At 40.8% G+C, this 24,397-nt stretch overlaps 1 protein-coding gene and 1 long non-coding RNA gene across 3 annotated transcripts in view; one reads left to right on the forward strand and one right to left on the reverse strand.

Moving 5' to 3' along the window:
* LOC117508808 (alpha-actinin-4) overlaps positions 1 to 24,397 on the reverse strand; it is a 162,847-nt gene that overhangs the window by 30,311 nt on the left and 108,139 nt on the right. Inside the window, exons 8-15 of one of the 2 annotated variants that reach the window (XM_034168643.1) lie at positions 19,850 to 19,935; positions 18,484 to 18,576; positions 16,503 to 16,628; positions 11,075 to 11,179; positions 9,292 to 9,439; positions 7,948 to 8,098; positions 5,658 to 5,766; positions 1,117 to 1,257 (exon numbers count right to left, since the gene is read on the reverse strand). In XM_034168643.1, the coding sequence (XP_034024534.1) occupies positions 1,117 to 1,257; positions 5,658 to 5,766; positions 7,948 to 8,098; positions 9,292 to 9,439; positions 11,075 to 11,179; positions 16,503 to 16,628; positions 18,484 to 18,576; positions 19,850 to 19,935 (959 nt within the window). Of the gene's footprint in view, positions 1 to 1,116; positions 1,258 to 5,657; positions 5,767 to 7,947; positions 8,099 to 9,291; positions 9,440 to 11,074; positions 11,180 to 16,502; positions 16,629 to 18,483; positions 18,577 to 19,849; positions 19,936 to 22,150; positions 22,237 to 24,397 lie in introns of both variants that reach the window. The other variant, XM_034168642.1, reaches the window with a different exon arrangement.
* Positions 11,806 to 21,654, forward strand: LOC117508810. Its single transcript, XR_004560202.1, has 3 exons — positions 11,806 to 11,817; positions 16,933 to 16,934; positions 20,307 to 21,654. It is a non-coding gene; the product is annotated as an uncharacterized LOC117508810 (long non-coding RNA).

The raw sequence follows: 24,397 nt of genomic DNA on the forward strand, positions 1-24,397 counted from the left end.
TGAGGTGATTCTGTCGCTTTAAGGACTTCCCACGGTGCGAGACGTCGCTCAGCGCTCTCAGCCGCCGTCGTCAGCCTGTTCAAGCTGAAAACCTCCACATTTCAGGCTCTATTGATCCAGGACGTCGTGAGAGAACAGAGAAGTTTCAGAAGAAGTCGGTTTCAGCATTTTATCCGGATATTCCACTGTTAAAGGAGATTTTTTTAATGAAAGACGTGCGGACGGATCCGCGCGTCGGGACGCAGCCGACGCGGTGCGGCGGCACAGGAAAAACACCTCCGTGTTGATAACCATTTGTAAAATCCAGGCGGCTTTTGATGGCTTTCAGTGGAGTGAGTATATGAGAAATTGTTTAACAGGCAGGACATGTTCCAACTTGTCCTTAAGGCTTTCAACAGAGGTGTTTTTCCTGTGGCGGAGCGTCGCGTCGGCTGCGTCCCGACGCGCGGACCCGTCCGCACGTCTTTCATTAAAAAAATCTCCTTTAACAGTGGAATATCCGGATAAAATGCTGAAACCGACTTCTTCTGAAACTTCTCTGTTCTCTCACGACGTCCTGGATCAATAGAACCTGAAATGTGGAGGTTTTCAGCTTGAACAGGCTGACGACGGCGGCTGAGAGCGCTGAGCGACGTCTCGCACCGTGGGAAGTCCTTAAAGCGACAGAATCACCTCAAAATCTCTCATCAGCCATTAAAATTTTCACTGAAAACCAGCTTAATTTTTCGAACCGTGTCCACTTCGATGTGTCTCACAGGTTTAGAAAAAATTTTGATCAAACAAAGCGCCAGTCTCTCAGCAACTTCTCAGACAAAGGAATTCCGACGAGGGGCTGGACGACTCCTCCCACAAGGAGTGCTCACAGGCGAATGACGTCACCGACAGGCGTGGAAAAACTCATGCACGCGCACGAGGGTTCAAGCATGTCTGACGTAAAAACATATGAATGAAATCCATATAGTTTTTGAAAAAATTAAAAAGGACCGTTACTTTATTGACAGCCCTCGTATGTCTTAATAAACACTTTTGTCAACTTCAAATTTCCTCTCTTGTAAACTTTCCAAAATTCTAGCTGTTGAATCTCTGAAGTTTGCGTTTGCAATTTGTTAAACTCACTTGGATCTCCTCAATATTGTGGACGATAAACATGTCCTGCAGATCCTCCATTGCTCCCTCCATCCAGTTGTTGAAGGGCGCCGCTCTCTTTGCATACTCCAGGTACAACTCATCAATGGACTCCAGCTGCTTCTCTGTCCGCTATTGCCACGGAAACAGAGAAGATATAATTTGTACCAAACACAGATCTGTTGACATACACATTGAAATTAAAACAACTCTTGGACGAGTGCCAACATCCAATTACAGTACATTGCATCAAGCTTTAGGAGAAAGTAAACTATTTGTACAATGGTACATGGTCTATTAAGTGTATTACAATAGTAGCCACACACTTTTTACATCCTCTGACTGGGAGACTGTTGCACTCACTGACTGGCAAGTAACTGGAACTGAATCCTTTAAACAATAATGTCTGCAAATACTTTGTCTGGCCCAGAAAGCTGCAGGATTTTACTAAAAAGAAGGCCTGAATGTTCAGCTACAATTTGCCAGAAGGTATATCTGAGATGTAAGTTTAGATTTCATGTTTTGGTGAAAGAAAATCCTCTACACCACTTCATCATGAAGCTGTATAACTGGGGAAACAAAATGCAAAACATGCACTATGCACAATTTCTCCAATCACAGCCACAGAAGCCTGTAACTTCTTCTGGGTTGTCTGATTGTCTTGGTGGCTTTCCTCACTCTTCTCCGTCTTGCACAGTCACTCAGTTTTTGAGAAATGTCTACTCCAGACAGATTTACCATAGAGTGTCATACTGTTTGTATTTCTTCATAACTGATGTAAATAAAGTTCAAGACATATTCAGTGACTTGGAAATATTTATGTATCCATCTCCTGACTTGTCTGAAAAAAACTGGCAATTAAACTGATTATTTACAGGAATTATACCAAAGGGGCGGATTACTTATGCAACCCATCATCTTGGCTTTTATGCTTTTAATTAATTTATATCAAGTTGTAGAGATTTACTTTCAGTTTGAGTCTAAGGAAGATAATTTTAGAATTTTTTATATTGAGAAGCCTGATTTACATTTTGTATTTGAAATGCCATAAACAAATTAAAATGTGTGAAATACCAAGGGGCTGAATACTTTTGCAAACCACTGTACATGAATTCTAAGACATATTCAGAGACTCACAGAGCAGGTCGCTCAGTGAGAACTACCAGTCTGTGTCCTTGGACAAGACACTTCATTTCCATTGTCTCAGAGTACCAGCCTTGGCAGGGAAAGTAACCTGTTTCGGACTGGCAATTAATCGGGGGTGGGGGGGTGTCATAGCCTCTCATCCACTTCATGCTACAGTACTGCGGGAGAAACACCAGGCCAGTGCAGACAGCGTGGCATAATCACATGATCAGTAACTATTTGACAAGCTTAAAATGTCCCTGCAGAGAAGAAAAGTCAGCTGGTCGACTTGTCTGTGCAACCTGGAACATATAAGTGTCATGCCTTGAGACATAAGAGATGCTGTATAACATTTCACACATTATGCTTTGTGTTTGATCAATCATGATAATAATCAACAGGCAGATTGCTACCGACTGGCTGATGACCCCAAACAAACAGCACGCTAAAGGTCAATAAAAGTAATTAGCACAGGGTTCTCACCAGCATTATAACAGCGTAACGGTCCGTTACGCTGTTAGAATGAAAAAACTACACTGCAGTTGGGCCGTTATGTTGTTTCTGAGGGTGTGTAACAGGAAAATTTTCATTTCTCTACGTTGACTGTTTATTCATCAACCTATATCAAAAGCCATTTAAAGATGTCAGTTGTGACTCACCTTTTCTGCTGATTAAAGTCTCTAATTAAACTGATTAAACTCTTTCTGTCGTTGCAGGCAGAAGCAAGAATCATCCACCGCTTCACAATAGACAGTTTTTATTCATTCGTCATTAACATGGATTTATTGCAGGGCAGCCAACAACGTGGTTCTCTGCCGTGGACTGGAACATTAATATCTCTCGCTTTTCTGGTTCATAAACTTTAGTTACTGTCCCTCATGAAAAAAATAATGATAATATCCTCCGCTTCATGTGTGTGCACGTGTCGCGGGATTTGCTGCAGCCCTTTGCCGAGTAAAGATGAAAAGACGGATCATTTAGGAATCAATAACTTCAAAGCGAATTGCCATTTAAATCAAATGACACCTTTCCAAACGTAAAACAGACAGACATACTACAACCGATCAAAACTGTTTTTCCCCAAAATAAGACATCCTCCATTCTGTCGGGGAGAACTTATCTTGGTGTCAAAGTCTCAGCACTCCACCTGACCACAACCGTACTGCAGTGCTCCGGGCGTGAGTATTGTAGGGCAGTGATTCTCAACCGGAGTGCCGCGGCACCCTAGGGTGCCGTGATCGATCGTCAGGGGTGTCGTGGGTATTTTTCATATTCGCGATTATTTTTCATATTCGCGATTACCGTGAATTATTTATTTTATCCACAAAGCATAAAACGACAGAATCTGACGTCAAACGTGCTGCAGCCTCGCTCTCGTCTTAAGGCGGGACAATAACAAGGAGGCTGACGGCCGATTAAAACGGTGCCGTCTTCTTCAAAAGCCGTCTAAAATGCGGAGCTGTCAGTGTGTGTGTGTCTGTGCCTGTGTGTGCGCGCGCAGAGTTAACAGGCTGCAGACTGCGAGGGAGGGGGTGGGTGAGGGAGATTCCTGAATGCAGGCGCGACACGTTCAGTGCGCATCGAGCGCGGAGCAGAGAGGATTTTAACCCGAGTGAACGTTAAAAAAACGGAAACGTGAAGCTGCCTTTACTTCTCTCTGAACTTTCTCTAAAGGTGTGATTCTGCCGTTACCGTCCTGTTCACACCATGTGAGCGTCGTATGCTGAATTTATGAGATCATGAGATGAAATAAACGGTCAAATATCTTTAAAAACATATTTAAAAAATGAGAATATATGAATGAACTGAGCCACAAAAAAAAAAAAAAAAAAAAAACTGTTCAGACGCAGCGATCACAAAAAGCAGGTGAGAACTCTGGACTTTAACAGCTGTTATTTTCCAAAGGTATTTATTTGTTCAATCTTGAGCTTAATGCAGTGTTTAAGCACAAAACGTGACTGATGAGGAGAAACAATTTCAGAAATGCAACAGAAACAACCACAAATCAGAAAAAGTTGGGACTGTATGTAAAATGAAGATAAAAATAAAAATGTTGCACCATTCCCAGTTTCCCACTCACAGAAACCAAACATTCTTTCAGAGTTGTGTAATTATACTACAATAGTAGAATATAAAGAAGGGAAAAAAAGAAAAAAAAATAGACAATATATTCGTCAATCGCAATTATTTGTCTGACAATTAATCGTCTCCAGAAATTCCTAATCGTGACAGCCCTACTTGAGATCAGAGCGCAAAATGCTTGAGGATTTTCGAAATGCGGTGTTTTCTGTATCGATTTTCTACTGCGATAATTGGGTTTTGCGCAAAACCAGAGGTAATAGCATTATAATATTATTTTGGTTGGTGATGTGCCGCAGGATTTTGTAAATATAAAAAGGGTGCCGCGGCTCAAAAAAGGTTGAAAAACACTGTTGTAGGGGACAGGGGCCAAAGTAACATTTCACATTTATATCCCCCTGAAACACTATTGTCTGCATTTTGAGGGCCAGATTTTGTTAAGGAAAGCCATAGTTTTTTTTTTTAATCTTTGTTACAGCCTTACTTTAAAGCCAAACGAAACTAGGCATCAGGCCAAAACATGGAGTGTAGAAATGTGTGTCACTGCACAGGAGCACCATAACTGCCAATTTATACACAGCAGTTTATAGAAAACCCTTACAAACATTCAAATTAATTTCTGATTACTCTACATTTTGAAGTAAAAAAAAAAAAAAACACCAAAGAAGGGCCTTTATAAGCCCATAAAGCAAAAGCTTCAGCGGGGTCGAAGCCTAAGCAGTCCTTGAACCCCCAGCTTCTTAAGGTGATTTTTCCATCCCATTACGCTGAGAACAAAAATCCTGCTGAAAACCCCGTAGCAGTACCATTTAGACAGCTGATCTATGCTGTAGCAAAAGGAAAACAAAAACAATTTAATTTCAAACCGTTCTGAAAGTTTCATTCCTCCACTGTGATCCTGCTTTGCTCTTTTTCCTTTCTTTTGTTGCAACAGTGCAATTTGCCTTGTAGAGCTGCTGGAGCATATGTTTCTGTATTAACTAATCTTTTTCAATATATTTAAGGATATATATTTATGGAACATACTGAGTGTGATGGCATCCAATCCATGTACAGTATAATCAACTTTTTTGGCCACGTGTAATGTTGTGAAACAGACCTGTTGAGATTTATAATGTAACAACAATAAGAAAGTTATTGGACAATCTGTGTTGCTGTCAGTTTACAAATATATGACAACCTCAGGGTTTATCAAAATTATACAAGTGGTGTTCACAAAAAACAGCCATTGTGCTCATGGGCATTATTGCATTACATTCTGATCTGAGACCAAGGAAGTCCCAAACAGAAGACTAAAAGTACAAAAGTACTAAAAGTCTGAAACCTACCTCGAGGTTCTCCTTACGAGTCTGGGTATAGGCTCCTAAGGTGTCCCACTGATCACAGATTTTTTGACAGCGAGTGTTGACGCTAAGTGAGTCATAGTAATCCAGCTCACTGCAAAACACAAAATATAAATAGGCACTTAAATTGCCCAGTGCCCCACCAGTGTTATCAATCAATCAATCAATTTTTTTATATAGCGCCAAATCACAACAAACAGTTGCCCCAAGGCGCTTTATATTGTAAGGCAAGGCCTTATACAGACAGGCTATAATTGTCTATCTATTGATATAGAGAGAGTTCAAAAAAGTAAAGGAACCCATTAAAAAATGATCAGATCTCAACAGGGAAGCAAAAATAAAAAAAAAAAATTATGCAGATCTTTCCTGATATGGACCAGATAATGTGCCAGGAATGAAAGGATGCCACGTTGTTTGATGGTAATGAATACTATCAACCTACAGAAGGCTGAATTCAAAGACACCCTAAAAATCAAAGCAAAAAAAAAAAAAAAAAAAAAAAACAAACAAACAAAAAAAGATGCGGCAGGCTTGTCCATTTTGCCAAAATTTCATTGCAGCAACTCAAAACAGTACTTACTAGTTTGTATGCATGCCTGACAACATCGGGGCGTACTCCTGATCAGACAACGGATGTGTCCAGGGGATGTCCTCCCAGATCTGTACCAGGGCATCACTTAGCTCCTGGACAGTCTGAGATGCAACCTGGTGGTGTCTGATGGAGTGAAACAATGTCCCAGAGGTGTTCTGTTGGATTTAGGTCAGGTGAGCTTGGGGACCACTCAGTGGTATCAATTCCTTCATCCTTCAGGAACTGCCTGCACATTCTTGCCACATGAGGGCAAGAATTGTTGTGCATCAGGAGGAACCCAGGACCCACTGCACCAGCGTAGGGCCTGGCAATGTATCTGAGGATTTCATCCAGATCCCTAACAGCAGTCAGGGTGCCGTTGTCTAGCCTGGAGAGGTCTGTGCGTCCCTGCAGGATATGCCTCCCCAGACAATCTCTGTGAAGGCACTGACCACCAAGCTGTTCATGCTGAATGATGTTGCAGGCAGCATAATGTTCTACACCTGGTATCTCTAGACCCTTTCAGGTCTATCACACATGCTCAGGTTGAACCTGCTCTCATCTGTACAAAAAAACACAAGGCACCAGTGTCGGACCTGCCAATTCTGGTGTTCTTTGGCAAATGCCAATTGAGCTCCACTGTGCCAGCCAGTGAGCACAGGATGTCAGACCCTCAGGCCACTCTCATGAAGTCTGTTTCTGATTGTTTGGTCAGAGACAGTCACACCAGTGGCCTGCTGGAGGTCATTTTGTAGGGCTCTGGCAGAGCAGATACCAGTCCTGCTGATGGGTTAAGGATCTTCTACGGCCCTGTCCAGCTCTCAGTCTCTTGGAATCTCCTCCATGATCTTGAGACTGCACCGGGAGACACTGTAAACCTGGCAATGGACGTATTGATGTGCCATCCTGGAGGAGGTGGACAACCTGTGCAAACTCTGTCAGGTCCAGGAACCACACCATGGTAAAAGTAGTGACATTGACCTCATTGACCTTAGCCAAATGCAAAACTAGTGAAAAAGAGATGGAGGAAAAAATGTCAGTGGCCTCCACCTGTAAAGCCATTCCTGTTTTCAGTGTCGTCTCAATTTCCTCTCAAATACCAAAGCATCTGAAACGGATTAACAACCTTCTCTGCTATTTAACTGATCAGATAAATATCCCAGAAGCTGAACGGACTTGATGCGATATATATACTCTGATTAAAAAGTGTTCTTTTAATTATAAGATCCACTCAACTCATCTATGCCCCAGGGTATACCTATTCCTTGAGACTAGAAGGGCAAACATAGGAATTTTTGGAGTGTGCCAGTCACTAGGGTGGTAAAATTTAATGAAGCAAAATTTTGGGTTCTGACTGATACAGTCGACTCCTGTTTTGGGCCGTGATAGCGTGTTTTAACTGCACAAAGGCTATACAAAATAAACAGACAGCAACTTGCTTTTGAAGCCTTGTTCCTAACTGCAGGGTCTTGGGGGCCACTGGTGCTTGTTAAAAACAAAACAAAAAACCTTTTTGCTTGTGTTGTAAATTATGGTATTTGCAAAAATACTGCACTACTATGTCAACACACCAACAGTTGCCCAGCAGACTACACTCACAGTGATGGGACATTAAAAATCTGAGTTGATACAAATAAAATAAAAGAATTGAGTAATATTTAACCTGTGACCCAACAGACCCGTGCCATTGCCTTCGCTCCTTACTTGAGTTCCTGTGCAATGGCAGCAATCTGCTCCACCCTGTCCTGATGCGCTGCCAGATCACTCTCGAAGGCCTCATGTTTCCGTAGCAATGCTCTGACTTCTGACAGAGACAAACTCTCGTAGTCTTTCTGGGTAAGCATGGCCTCCTTACCTGAGCATGAACAAGTAGAATAAGAATGCTTTTATTGTCATTAAACAGCTGTACAACAAAATCCTGTGCTTGTCCTCAGTACTGTATACATGTTACATATAAACTACAAATAGCTAACCAGCCAACTCAATGCATTTAGGCATCTAGATGTGATGAAGACGACTTGCTGAAGTTCAAACAGAGCATCAGAATGGGGTATTTCAGAAACTACTGATCTGCTGGGATTTTCACACACAACCATCTCTAGTGTTTACAGAGAATGGCCAGAAGAAGAGAACATATCCAATGAACGGCAGCTGTGTGGACAGAAATACCTTAATGTCAGAGGAGAATGGGCAGACTGGCTGAATGGTTGACTGTGTGATGCTATCATGTCAATATGGACCAACATCTCTGAGGAATGTTTCCAGCACCTTTTTGAATCGATGCCATGAACAATTAAGGCAGTTCTGAAGGCAAAAGGGGTCCAAAGCAGTACAACACTACGTGCTGCTCGTCAAGTCGAGTAAAGAAGAAGCAGAGTGGTTACGTCAGCACACCGCATCAGAGTGCAGCTCGCCTGAACGATTATGAGATGTTAAATCTGTCGAACATAATTTTACAGCTGCACACAAGGAAAGAACATGCAACTGTTTTACCAAGCCATTACAAAATAAACAAGACAAATAATTACCTTTTTAGACGGCTCCAAATGCATTCGCAGTGTACGAGAAAGGTTGCGGCTGGAGAGGTCCTCTGTGATTCAGGAAACAATCTGAGCTGCTTTCATCAGCCAACTCGAAGAGAAAATGATTAATCCGCTACAAAATAATTATTTTACAGACGTAGCGTCCAGCACGCAGCAGCCAGCGGAACAAAGCACGGCAACCAGCTGGGAACACAGCAGGTGGGATTGTTACGACGATGTGCGTGCAAGTGCACGGATCAAAGTCGTGCAAGTGTCAGGGCACCTTTACTCACTCACTCATCTTCAATTGCTTATCTGGGATCGGGTCGCGAGGAGCTTATCGTTATCAATATAAATGTTAGAATGACTGTTTCATCACCAAGCCGCACTGTACGGACTATGTTTAATCCCCTAAGGACCATCTGTGCTGAAGGTCAGTTCACGGATGAGGGGAGCAATTCGGAATGCATTCTTACACCATGACAAAGAACATTATATTAGATACTGTACATCAGCGCCTTCATACCTTCAGTCCAGCATTCATGGATGTTAGCCTTCTGGCGAAATTTCTCAGCCAGATGATCCAGTCTCTCAAGACGTCTCATCTCATAGAGGAGCCACTCCTCGTAGCCCTTTTCTGCTCCCTCCAAAGTGTGCCATGCACCGTTTATATCCTGAAATACAGACAATTACGGTTAGAAACCAGCAGCTCAACAGAGCCTGGTACCTACCACAAATGTATTTTAGTGGTCTCAGGCAACAACTCAAGCTATCCCCTTTTTTCCCCAGTTTGTCCTTCCTCCTTGTCCATAGAATACAGGCTCAAAACTACTGTTTGCGAGATAAACGTGTATTGGAAGTGGCGTGCAATACAAAATCCATTCCTATTGGAGTTTATTGGGAACACCTCAGCAACACAATGTTTTTTTTGTTTCATGTGATATCGGTCGTAAAAGGTGAACACCAACAATGATTCACTGGTCCTTTATAGCCCATGTAATATCTAATACAGACACGACTGTTTCCCAGACAGTGACGTTCAAGGACATGAAATTCATGTGGATTTGTCCAGGTACCTGAAATCTTTTAATGCAATTCTTAACTGCAGAAAGTGAACAGCCCAAAGCACTTCAGACTCCTCAGAGATGTATCAGTTACAGTTAAGTGAAGGGTTCTAAATAGAATGGAATTCAGTCAAAATAGAATTATTCAGATCAGTGAATCCACACACATACAGTTTGCATGATGAAAAAATCAGAAAGATTTATGTTTATATGCACTACTCAATACAATCAAATTGGCTATTTTGACAAAAACAGCTCCAGTTATACCCACACAATCACATTTTAACACTGGACCTACTGATATGAGAACAAGAATAAGAACTTTATTAATCCCGAAAGAAATTATTTTGCCAGAGTGCCAAAACAGTAAACAGTTTTTTTTGTTTGTTTTTTTTTTTTTACAATGAGAACAGTGGGTACAACATGTTTATGCAAGATGACTGAAGACACCTGCACAAGATGTTGACAGTACTGCACATAGCTCTGAGTAACTGAAAAACTCTGTTATGTATTCATTTATATTACTGTCAAACTGACTGTAGTTGTTCCATTTTACAGGAGAAAATGCTGTAAACAAGTAGATTTGTCAAAATTTTTATGAAAACACCTAATCGACAACTGCATCATAGTCAGACTTAGAACTTTTCAGCCTACCCTCGTATATAATACACTCACTCAAGTAAAATTTCAGCAAGATAAGGACTTTTTTTCATTCTTTTCTTATAAATCTTCTTAATTAAGTGTCTTGGAAATGCCTCGAGTTATAGCTGAGCCCGGAAAAAAGCTTTTTCTCACTGCAAGATTTTTAAGCAGCTGTGTCATTTGTAAAAGATGCAACACTTCCTAATAATTGTAAAAATAAAGTTCTCATAATTTCAACACCGTATATCAAGAAATCTTACTTTTCAACTTGTTTCATTGGCTGTTTTATTTTTATTTATCTGTCCAAATGAACTTTTCTGTGTGTAAAAAAACGTTTTTTTGAGAGGAAGCCCCGAAGGAATCCGACTCACTGACAATTGATGTGAGAAGGCTGACCTGTTTGTGAATGCTAAACACTCGTATCAAGGAGATCAAGGAGAGTAATCAGACTTCCTTTAAAAATTAACCATAAATAAATAAATAAATAAATAGATAAAAGTATGACCTTTACATATGTCCTGATATTGACTTTGCAAACACTGAATGCTGCCAGCTTTAAACCGTTCTGAATCTGAGATGCTCAAATAAATTGTGTAAACTTACAGACACCATGCGCCCCTCTGATGGCATGAAGGCAGGTCGGTTGCTGAGTCTGAGTTTAGTCTGCAGGGTGTTGAAGTTAATCTCCAGCTGGCACTTCTCCTGGACCTGAACACAGATTCATCAGCTCAGTCATAATTAGCAAATATATTACAAAAAAGGAGAACGTTCTGGGGACATAAACACCTTCACTGTGTTTATGTCAAAAGTGTGATGAAAAACTGTTTCAGCAATCTTTTGAAGATTTGGGTTCCAATGTTACATGACCAAAAGTGTTCAAGTTCAAGGGCTAGTCTGTGTAATTCGTCAATGACCCTCAGCTGGCTATAACTACCACCCAGGGGTGGCTATCATACATTATTGTGGAGGTCATGGTACACAAATGACGTTATTACAATGAAGTTATTACAACCCCTGTGCAGTATCATTTAAGTGAAAAAAAAAAACTGCTTTATCTTTCAACAACTACATCAGGTCTAAACAGAAAGAAGAGTACTTCAAAGATCAGTGAGGACAACCAGGAGCATAGTGAGGGAAGCCACCAACAGACACATTTTCTTGTTGTTTAATGTTGGCAAATTATACACTATTTTTTTGTCTTTCTGATGCCTGATTCTGTTTTTCTCTGTTTAAGTTGCAGCTCCATCCAGAGATGGGAGTTGTATTTGTGTTAGTGATCCTCCTGTCCTGTGCGCCAATAACATTTCTTGTATATTCGTCCGTGAATTGTTCTGTAATTTATGTTTGTATCATGGCCCAAGCAGAGGGTCACCCCTTTGAGTCTGGTCTGCTTGAGGTTTCTTCCTCAGAGGGAGTTTTTCCTTACTACTGTTGCTCTGGGGGTTGGTAAGGTTAGACCTTACCTGTGTGAAGCGCTTTGAGGCAACTCTGTTGTGATTTGACGCTATATAAAGGAAATAAATTGAAATTGAAAATATTTGCCAGACACATACGAGGTCTGTTAGAAAAGTATCCGACCTTTTTATTTTTTTCAAAAACCTGATGGATTTGAATCATGTGTGCTTGCATGAGCCAACCTTGAACCTTCGTGCGCATGCGTGAATTTTTTCACGCTTGTCGATTGCGTCATTTGCTTGTAACCAGTCTTTGTGTGAGGATGGGTGGAGTCTCTCGTCGGATTTTTCTTTGCAAGGAAAATGGCGGAACAACTGGAGCAGCGCGACTGCATCACCTTTTGCCAGAAACTGGGCGACAGCCAGGTGGAAACCATTCGGATGATCCAGACAGCTTTCGGTGACGATGCTATGGGCATCACACAGATTAAGGAGCGGTACAACCGGTTTAAAGATGTCCACACAATGGTGGAGAGCGAGCCGCGCTCCAGGTGGCCATCAACATGCTGAAATGACCAGATCATTTCCAAAGTGAACGCTGTGGTGATGTGGGACCGTCGTGTGACTATCCGAGAAATTGTGGAAGAGGTGGACATCAGCACTTTTTCAGCACATTCCACTGTGACAGAAGATTTGGCCATGAAAAGAGTTGCAGCGAAATTCATGCCGATGGTTTCGGCACGAAGCTGCCGATGGAACAAAAGCGCCACCGTGTTGAAGTCTCACAGGACATGCTGTGACATGGCCACCTCTTCCACAATTTCTCGGATAGTCACATGACTGAAAAGCCACCGAAAGCCGTCTGAATCTTTTGAATGGTGGAAGAGGTGAGCATCATTTTTCGGAGTCCAGCATGTCCTGTGAGAATTCAACATGGTGGCGCTTTTGCTCCATCAGCAGCTTCATGCCGATGCCATCGGCATGAATTTTGCTGCATGGCCAAATCTTCTGTCACGGTGGAATGTGCCGAAAAAGTGCTGATGTCCACCTCTTCCACAATTTCTCGGATGGTCACACGACGGTCCCACATCACCACAGCATTCACTTTGGAAATGATCTGGTCATTTCAGCATGTTGATGGCCGCCCGGAGCGTGGCTTGCTCTCCACCATTGTGCAGACATCTTTAAACCAGTTGTACCGCTCCTTAATCTGTGTGATGCCTATAGCATCGTCACCGAAAGCCATCTGAATAATCGGAATGGTTTCCACCTGGCTGTCGCCCAGTTTCTGGCAAAATTTGATGCAGTCGCGCTGCTCCAGCTGTTCCGCCATTTTCCTTGCAAAGAAAAATCCGACGAGATACTCCACCCATCCCCACACAAAGGCTGCTTATAAGCAAATGACGCAATCGACAGGCGTGAAAAAATTCACGCATGCGCACAAAGGTTCAAGGTTGGCTCATGCAAGCATGACTGTGTGGTACACTGGATGCTCTGCAGAAGACAAAAAAAAATAAATAAATAATGCAAAGAGCGATTGACACAACTCAAAAGATTGTCGGCTGTTCGCTTTCTTCTCTGGAAGAACTGCCAACTCTAGATTACGCTCCAAGACCCCATTCACACTGGGGTTTGCAATCCAGTTTAAGCCAGATTCAACCCAGATTTCTTCCTAGACAGAGTTCATTCAGACTTGTTTTTCATCCTATTAGGCTGCAATCAGACTGGGGTTTGAAATCCAGCTGCAGCCACAATATACACCAGACTGGAAAGTTTGGGTTCTTTTGCACAGAAAGTAAACACCTAAGATTGAACTGATGGATTTTATCCCAGAGACTTCTTTGAATCAAGCCTAATTCCTTGACAATGTAACAAAATTCAGATCTATTTGGTTTCTGACAGCTTGTCACTAGTGACCATAAAAGTGTCTTTTCTCTGTGGTTGTATTTTATGGCGAAATATGCACCAAATGCAGGAAATGGCACCTAAATATTTGTTCACAGACATATACCCACCCTCTTTTTTTTTTCTTTCTTTCTTTTTTTTAAACAAAATTCTGGATCTGCCCCTGGATTTTCAGCGCAACTTTTCATTACAGGTACAGACTGCGGCTTTTTGATGTCATGTTAAATCATACAGATGCGGATTTGTTTTAATTTTAATCTTGCTCTTATTTTGTGGGGAAACTGCACGGGGAAGAACTTCTCTATGAAAATAAAACTTTCCAGTCTGGATCCAAGCTGTGACATTTCCTGACATCTGAACAAGCGTACGCGCGTTTCGTCACAGAGAAAGAAATTTCTTTGCTGGAGAAGACACAGGGTGCACAGACGTCGTCTGACATCCCGAGCTCATCCTACACATGTTGGAATTCAACTCGTGGGCACGCGCACGGAGTGCTGCCATTTTATGTTTACCAATGAGGAATAACAGACAGCTTGATGGATTAATTAACTGAATCCTTCAAATATGTAAAGCTGAATTTGTGATATTTCAGAAAAGAATTTATAAACTCACAAAAGTTAACTTTTTAAGCTCATGTCATCAACCTGTAGTCTGTTGCTGCATGACATCAATTCTGCTGAGTTATCTGACTCAGTCATCGGAACAAGCGCGTGTGTGTGTGTGTGTGTGTATGTGTGCGTATGTCACACAGAAACATTATTATTATGAATCATCTATATTGGAAATTTGTACAAATTGTAATAATGGTAGCCTGCAACTTTTTTTTGGTGGTTGGTGGGTGACTGACAGACTCGTCTGTCCAACTGACTCAGAGGGCGGGCACAGAACCCTGGAGTCTCTTTATTCAGAGAGTAGTGACAACTGAGAACATGGCACCATTTTGGAGCCAATTGTGCTGAACTACTGAATGAACCTTATGTTTTCAATGTTTTTTTTGTTTGTTTGTTTGTTTTAATCAGTTAACCACACATAGCAACACATCCAGGTACAGGTACTATCAATATAAATATAAAAATATTCATATAATATATAAAAAGTCTGGATTAATTTGACCCTCAAGGTTTTCTTTCTATGATCATCACTTTTAATTCAAAAGTAAGGTGCAGTTTCCTCTTTTTCCAACTCCGTGTTATAAATTTGTGGACTTTTCTATCAAATGTATGTGATACGAAACGTAATCAGTGTGCGCACTCGAAAAACTTAAAATATGAAAGGAAAAAGTGAAAGCAGAAAAGTGTCAAATCACAGCCTTTTGCTGTGTTTGATTTAACAGGTGCACGTCAGGCTGTGGGTCTATGTCTGAAGACTGTTTGGAAAAAATACACAGACGGACTTTTAATCACAGAAAGGACTCCGGTCCCACATGCGAGGGGTTCCTAATGGAAATACATTGCAATCAGATGGGACATTTTATCTGATGTAAGCGAAAAAATCCATTATACAAAATCTGTTATATACGGTGTTTATTATTATGGAACACAATACAAAAACTTTGGGACTTATGTCCGGTGACTCTGAATATCTGGTTTATACGATGATGGTTTACGTGAGTTTTACTGTACATGGGACTTAATGAATTTACCTCACAAAGCTTTGTCGAAGCTGCTTCCATCACACACAGCTGACTTTATTTTCCCAATTTTTTCTTCTGTTCGGATCTGAAGGGAATCTGTACATCTCGAACCCTTTGTTGTGTCTACTTGTGCATCCAAATGCACAGCAACCTGCCATTTTCAGCGAATAAATAAATAAAATAGCTGGACTGATATGCAGATTGTTTAACAGTGAACTCTATTTTGTGTCATTCCAATATAAAGCTGTATATCCGGTGATGCAACAGACAAAAGTAAGACTGTTTCTACAATCATGACCACAAAAGCTTGCAACTTCAAAGCTGTCATGGTTTTCTTACTGGCTTCAGTCACGAGTCACTTTACGCTGGATGTCTTTTTTAAGAAACAATTATGGATTTATCATGCAGTACGATACCGTTAGTATTTCATCATGAACTGTGTAAATGAAGACACAATCAGGAACCAGGAAACATTCATGAATCTATTTCCCTGACTTTTCTAAAGAAAAGTTGCTGTAAAAGTAATTATTTGTATTAACAACCCTTATATTTAGTTTGTCCACCCACTTTCAGCCTATGAAAATGGTTCTAACATTTAAGCGATTAATTGAGATATTTTGTTAAATCAATTTAAACTGACTTGAGATTCTACACTACAAGCACATCTTAATTTCATTGTATAGAGTCAAAATAGATATCGTGCTGCTGTCCAAGTACTTATGGACCTGACTGTAAATACTTTGAAATAAATGCTGACATTCTCAACTGTCTTCTCACTAAACTCAAATGTCTGTCTTGCCATTCCAAACGACTTCACCTCCAACAATTTCTATTACAAGAAAAAGGTCAATATTTATCCTAATCTGTGTTGCTGAGCCCAACCTGGAATGTACGTAAACTGTTAGCAAGTTGCATCATGACCCATGGAGTCCTTGTGGTGCTACACAAGGTTTCAAAGACTCCACTGCTTCGTAGCCACAAATCAAAACTGAAAAGCACCCAACATCGACCTTGTATTTGACTTGACAAGTAATCATGATACATGCCCTTCATTTTTTGAGAGTACAAAGAAAGAACATTATGGGCATTTTTTATATACTTTGGGTGGTTTGTGGACACGACGGTAATCTCTGAAGTCCTCAAGTTTCTGCTGCATCTCAGCCATGGTCTTCTCTGGGGCTCGGTTCTCCAGCCAAGGAATGGTTTGCCGGATCCACTCCAGCAGCTGGTGAAAGGAGAAAGAAAGGCATCCATGTGGCAATGTTTATCTCTTTACTAATTTCAAAGGTGCAACTATAACTATACAACATAACTATACATTCTGCAACTACAGTTTTCATATGAAGCTATGGCATGATTTACAATATAAATCAGTAAAAAGTACAAACAAATACGGCACAATAAAAAAGAATTAAAAAAAACAAGAAAGAAAGATCTACCCCACACTTATGGAGCAGTATAACGTGCCACATTGTGTATGGTGCCTTGTTCTGTACTGTAGCTGGGGCTCCTGTCATCCGGGTGAAGAGTGGTTACAAAACTGTTAGTGTTTCTCTTTTTTGGGGGAGGAGCTCGTCAACGTTGTGATTTTAGGCTACAAATAAACAGCAGCACTCACAGAGTGCTCTTGTTTAGTCTTATTAAAAGTGCTGTATGACTGCTCTGAAATGATCGAAGCTGTGCTTTTTCCTAAGTGTTAAGATATTTATTTATATATACAGTATTTTTCAGACTATAAGTCGCACTTTTTTTTTTTTTTACATGTTTTGGCTGGGGACGAACTATACTCCAGAGCGACTTATAAATGAAAAATATACCAGTAGATTCTCAATTAATTTACCGTAATAAAACAATTTTATGTGACAGTCACTCTGTTTTAAAATGTCCACCAGAAACGGAAATGCAATGCATCATGGGCACTGTAGTATGGCGGCCGCCCTATAGGTCACGCTGGTCAGGATAACCAATCAGAGAACAGAACACTGGACGCGTATTCTTCACCTCACCCAGACAATGATTGTGAAACAGCGTGTGAAGCAGATGTTATTCTGGGAGGGCTAACAAAACAGCTTCAACCCTTGGATATCAGTGTGAGTGGAGTGTTTAAGTTGACACAGAGCTGCGTGGGAGCACTGGGTGAGCGACGGCGGAGGATTAGCGTCTGCACTTGGAAGGAGCTGACGTCGACACCACGGGGTGGCGCCATTTCTTCCTTTTGCCTTCACAATATTATCATCTGAACTTTTCATGTTAACATACCTGTATGTCCATGTGACTTATAGTCCAGTGCGACTTATTTATGGTTTATTTTTCTTTATAATGGATATAGTGACTGGTGCAACTTATACTCCGGTGCGACTTATATACACATCGTATTTTCTGGACTATATTTTATATATTTATTTATTTTGATTATTTTATTTTTCATTTTATCATCTCATGTTCTGTATTTTATAGAGTTATAATTAATGCCATTATTCCACAAACTCCGATACAGTAGATGGCAGTATGCAACTCTAAAACCAGTTTGCAATCCACACATAAAGAAATAATTTTATTTTTGTTATTAACTGATAAGTGTTAAGCTTATTTTTAGATTGCGGCTGATGACGTGACCAAGGTGAGCGCCTTAAAGCAGCGATTCATGATGGATTTAGTCAATCACGTGTTGAAAGTAGCAACCTTCCTGAACTCTTGCGGCCCAAGACATGTTAAGGAGACAAAAACATGTTGGCAAAGATGAAACCTCGGAGATACATAAAAGAAACCTGCTTGTGCTTGACAGTGGAACAAAATTTCAACTCAAAACACACAATCCAGAAGGCCATGATAATAACTCATTCATTGGCAGAGCTTGGCAGTGATTGGACTCATTTTATCTTAAAAGATTAAACAGACATGGTAATTCCTATAAACCCCACCGCATTTTTGCTTGTGAGGGTAAAAACTATATTATCTGTATGATTTCAGTGATTAAACTTCTTCATTCTATTGTTTTGTAATACGTAATGCAGGTCAATAAACACGTGGAAGAGCCACAGACGGACAGCTTGGCATGTGGCTGCCCGCTTTGTACTCACATCACTGGCCAGCTTCTCATAGTCCTCCATCAGGTGCTCATTCTCTTGGTTGACAGCAAGCACTTTGCAGATGCGATTAGCAGCTGTCTCGGCCTATCAGGGAGTAAAGTGATGAGTGAAACTGACAGTGATTGGACATCAGTGCCCCTTCAGTGTGCACAAGTGTTTGCTGTATGCAAGACATGAGCCTGCAGAATGTCTGCAAAACCGTGAGGCTAAAACATTAACAAGTAAGTATCTACTGTTTATTTTTTCAGTGCCAAAACGTTTTTAATGATCTTTTTTTTTTTTCTCCAAATGTGTGTCAATACTATCCACACACAAGCAGTGAAGTGGAACAAAGCCAAATGCAAAGACAGGCATATTTTTTAAGTGCAAAAACCACAAAACTCTGAAGAGTCTCTGAGGCTGACAAGAACATGCTTCCAGCTGTTTGTTAGTCGAGTGTGCTATCATCACTCAGTGCATATTAAAGCTCCATGCAACTCCTGTCCGAACCCAGGAGTTAGTCCATACATCTAGTTACAGGATCATGGAGCGCTGTAGTCCACATCAGTAGGTCTGCCTACACTACAGTACCACTGGAATTAAAAAGAAACAGTATAAGACTCCAACAGTTTGTGTGTTATTCTATAAACTACACTACACTTCTATAAACTACTGAAAAAACTTAATATATTTTTTAATTATTCTGGTTTAAATATTTCCTGAATAAACTAATGAATTCCAAATGTAAATCAGATCTAGGATTTAACATATAACATGAAATATAAAACACTGAAAAACAAATTGTATGGAAAATGTTACAAATAAATAAATAAGGTGAAAAGAAATTGGAATGACAAACAGTGTTTCCCATAAAACCAAACAGTCCTTACACAAAACTAGATGTAAGCTGTACTTCTCTTGTATCCACTAGAAAATATACTGTAATACAGCTTCAGGTACATGTACTGTGTTCAGCATGTGACTTTGTTGGGGGAATGGGAAACACTAAATGCCCAGAGTACAGATATAGAAGAAACAGAAAGGGCTGGCATGTATCTCAGGGTTCCAATCAAGCCTCCGACTTTAATGCAAGTATGAAAAGCCAAGTTAAACCCCCCCGTCCCCGGCAACTCAAAAATCCTTCACATCATTTCCACTGCTTAATGTTTGATTTCCACTGCAGTGTGAGCCATTACAGATAAAATGGTTCCTTCCTAGTGTTAGAACTAGACAGATGGTGAAACATTTTCTAAATATTCTTGTTCAGTGATTGAAAAGACTATAAAAAAATCTGCAGTGGTCTTAACCTTTAAGTCATCAGCTTAACTGATGGGAACCCCGTTTGTATTCATTTTTAGCTGCAGCGAGGAGAGCTCACCTTCTGAGCACCAGAGAAGGCATGATAGAAGCTGGACACATAGGTCATTATGGCCTTCTCATCCGGCCTCAGCGTGCCCACGATGTCTACTCAGCGACCAGCACCCATTACCCAGCGTCGGAAAGGCAAGTTAACAGAGAGGACAAAGCAAAAAGAAAACAAAGAGTGATGCCAAAGCTGCCTAAAGCAAGGTGACCATCGCTCCGTCAGGGGACGACAAAGAGCAAGGATTCTGGAGGCGTCCCCCCGCCCCCCAGCGTCCACAGCTTCAAGTTAGTCCTTAGGCCATGTGTAGTCCTGTGACTCAGGTGGGACACAAGAGCCAATGAGGAGAAGATTGTACTCAATAACAGACACTGAGCTACGAACACAAAAGTTGGGACACAAACACATCAAGCTCGGAGGATGTGTAGACAGTTTTTTAGTCAGTAAGAAATTCTGGAGTTTTTACTTTTAGAAAAATAAAACTAGCTGCAATGAGATATCCAAAACTGAAAATGCCTGTCCATTTCACACAAAGCATGGTTGGCTAGGAGTGTCAAAGCAATTGCAAATATAGGACGTGGACTAAAAACAAGCTTTAATCTTCAGAAGTCTGTATATGACAAAACTAGAAGAGGAGACGTTAACTGGCTCCTGCCTTTGAAAAATGACATCACCTTATTTCTGTGATTGTCGCCAGCATGGAACTGCACATACGTACCTCTGAACAAAAACGTGAAGGCAGCAAGATATCTCACTACCAGTTACTCACACTGGCTGTCAGGGTTTTGTTTGTTTTTTAAATATATATTTTAAAAACAAACAACAAAAACACTTGCAGCTTAAAACTGTTTCGATTCTAAACCAGGCTTGTCAAAGACTTTGTGGAAATCAGTTCATCAGTCGAAGCCCAATCATGCACTTTAAAAACAAATTTTTAATTCTTAAATGTCCTTTTGTCTGGATCTTGGTAATAAATCAACAGGTGTGCACAGGCAAAAACAGCTGTGATGCCGGTGGAAGCTAACTGAAGGTGAACCCAAACTGGCACTTATTTACAACTCTTCTGTCCTGTGTTTTTCACATTCAAAGTGCGAGCATGTTTATGTTTGGAGCTGGACTTGTTTTGAAGTCCGTGTCCCTGTATGGACTTACGCTTCCATTACCAAAAAATAGTACTTATAAGTATATAAAAAGTAAACTAGAAGTATACTTGAAACATACTTGCATATACTACTTTTTGGTAAGGGTTACATCACAGCCCCTCGACAACCACTCAGCTGATTCTACACAGACGTTACTTTCACAATAGCCATGAGATTGTGCTACTTTTCTGATGAGCCAAAACCACATCATACATCAAGGGGAAAATCAGTTTAGTTGGTGTTGAACATTACGTGGTGCCGCTGGGAATTTCATGCTAATGCCTGCAGCACATCATATCATTTCATAATGTCATTGCTAAAAATAATTCAATATGTACATTTATGATATACAATGAGAGAGCAGCATTTTTTTTATAGAAGGTAACAGCGGCTCTGCTATAAAACCAGCATTCTAATCCAATTACATTTGTTCCATAAACCTGATGAGCTAATCGTGTGTAGACGGTGGTAAAATATTCGACCGTTTCACAGTTGATGTATAACTCTGCACCCTGACCGCGTCGCTGCGCAGGTGTCAATAATGGCGTTGTCAGCTGAGAGCGACAGAAGCTAGTGCAACGACAATGATGCCAAAATGTGTGGATTTAATGGATTTAACTGGACTGATTGATGGCTTTACCATGGACTTAACTCAATGCAGCTGACGAGATGGAGAAATCTGTGGGTCTGCTCACAGAATTTCCAGTTTGGCATGAAGACGCTGTTGCTATGGTAAGCTTTGACGAGCCGACCACACCCGTTCAAAACGACTCGATCGAATTACTTACAGAAAAATAAACCGTGCAAACAATGGAACTGGATTAGAATGGGAATAACCCTGTTGTGACTGATGATTTGCGGACATTCATGCTGGAATTTACACACTCTCATTGTCATTATTATTGTGTGTTGAATTTTGAGGGGAAAAAAAAAAGATTTTCATACATTTTGGAATAAGGCTGTAACATAAGAAAATGTGGAAAAAGTGAAGTGCTGTGAATACTTTCTGAATGCGCTGTATGGGTGTGTATGTGTCCCAACAATTCCAGTGTTCCAGTGTCTGAGATGCCCAGATCTTTCCCAGCGCTGTAGAGATTGAAACCATACCGGACAGACAGCAGCATGCTGTTAGTAACAGAGGTTAAAAGTCAAGGGTCAAGGAGTCAGAGGGTACCTTCTGTGCTCCAGAGAAGGCATGGTAGAAACTGGACACATAAGTCATTATGGCTTTCTCATCGGGACGAGCAGTGTTCACAATGTCTACAATGGGGGAAGACCGAGGTTATGAAGACAAACGTACATACGCCAGACAGGACACGTGAACGCACACAACATGTAACGAACAGGTACACAACCGGGAATATACACCCATTCTACAAGCTTGAATCAGAATGGCATGCTAGCTGTTCACAGCTGGCGGGAATATTCCAAAGCGTTGATCTACAGACAAACAAACACAGTAAGTAACATGTATACAGTAACAGCGGAAAACGTAACATAAGTAAATATTACAAAAGCACAAAAAATACAAAAGCACAAAAAAATACACAGTATTGTATATAAAACACACCCACCCACCCACCCACCCACCCACCCACACACACACCCTTCTTTTGGCTGCTCCAGCTTTGCTTGAGGTCGACACAGCTGCTGCGGTATAGATTTGCATGTTGATATGGCACAAATTTTATGCCACGTGACCTTCCGGACAACTGTAGATGCACACAGGGTACAGGTGACACTGAACGAAGGAGCTTCTATTTGAGAGGGACGTGCCAATTTCCTGGTAGCTTTTTACTTTCTAATTTCTTTTAAGGATTACATCTGTCATTTTGGCTTCTCCCTGTTTCACTTGAGGTCACTACAGCAGGTAATATGTAGACCTCCATGTTCATTTGGCACAAGTTTCATGCTGGATATCTGTACTGGACACCAAGAACCTTCTGGTCTCAAAGCAAATGCACTAACCACTTGGCCACCACTCTGCCTCTTTTACATAAACATGTAATTACAGTTGAAGCCATGTGTTTACATACCATGAGGTGTTTTTTTTTTTTTTGGCTAAAAATGTTAAACTAAAATTAAAAATTTGATTTCGAAACAGTATTTCCATATTACTGAGGCCATAGTGATTGGACTTATTGGTTTACGGCTCCGTCAACTGCTCTAAAAATAATAGACTCACTGAAAAGAAAAAAAAAAAACTGCCCTATGACACTTTTTATTTGTCCCTGTCAGCTGCTTGGCGTGCCGCCCCAAACAATTCAAGACCCAACAGTGACTTCAAGAGTGGTGTTGGGTTTGTAAGCTTTAACTGATACCCTACATTATGAATGTAGGGTATCAGCCACAAACGGCTGTGCGTGCGTTCACGTTTCATTTTGATTGTTTAAAATGTCAAGGCTGGCATTCACTTCATTTTTCTTTTGTTAATTTCAGTTCTGTTTTGTTCCTTTATGCGCTCTTGATTCACGGGTTTTTCGGTGATGGGAGAAGGGCAGGCTCATTCGTCTACCTTTTCTTGATTTGTGACTTTTTACTTTTGTTCAGCTATTGTCGTGTGCCATGTGACCGGGCCCTTAATAACCAACAAGGCGTTGTGTTTACATAGTTTTATCTCAAAATTGCATACAAAAATTCTAATTTTCTTTAAATAGCACCAATTAAAATCAATAGTCCAACTTAAAATATACATGAGATTTTTAAGGGCTTGACTTACAAAGAGAACAGGATGTCAAGGGCTAATTAGTTGGGGTGGGGGGCAGTAACTTAAACATGGTGGTCAGGGTGCCTGTGTTCACATTTCAGCCTGATGACTCATTTCAATCATGACTGGAAGCTGTGCAGTGTGTGTGAGTGTGTGTGTGCGTTGAAACAAATACATTTCCCAGAGGCAACGTCGGGGACTGAAAGAGGTGAACATCAAACCTGTTAAGATTTATCTGCACACCTTTGGGCGTAGACTTCACAGTCAGTTGACTCAGGTGTACTCAGCCACTCAAGAGCTAACACACACCTGGATGAGCTCATCAGCTTTTAGCAGAGCAAGGAGATGGGAAATGTGTTCAACAGGGTGTCCCCGAGGACAGGGTTGGGAGCCACTGATCCACACCATTATCTTAAAAATCGCATGAAATATCCTGATATAACTTTTACTCTATATATTGCCCATCCCTAGTATCTGGGAATAAGTACCAACCTGATGGGCCTGAGGAATTTTTAGGACTTAGTACTTATGATTTCATAAGTTGCACAATGAGCCACAGATCATATCAACGAATCACAAAGATTTAAACATTTCATAACACTGAGCCTTCATCTGAACATTATAGTGTCATAAATTAATGAACACAGTAATCAGCAGTTGCTTTACTTATGCAAAAGTAATCTACCATCTGCACAACATGGCAGAAAAGTGCAT

Source organism: Thalassophryne amazonica, chromosome 4 (genome assembly GCF_902500255.1).
Source record: "Thalassophryne amazonica chromosome 4, fThaAma1.1, whole genome shotgun sequence".
Taxonomy (NCBI): Eukaryota; Metazoa; Chordata; class Actinopteri; order Batrachoidiformes; family Batrachoididae; genus Thalassophryne; species Thalassophryne amazonica.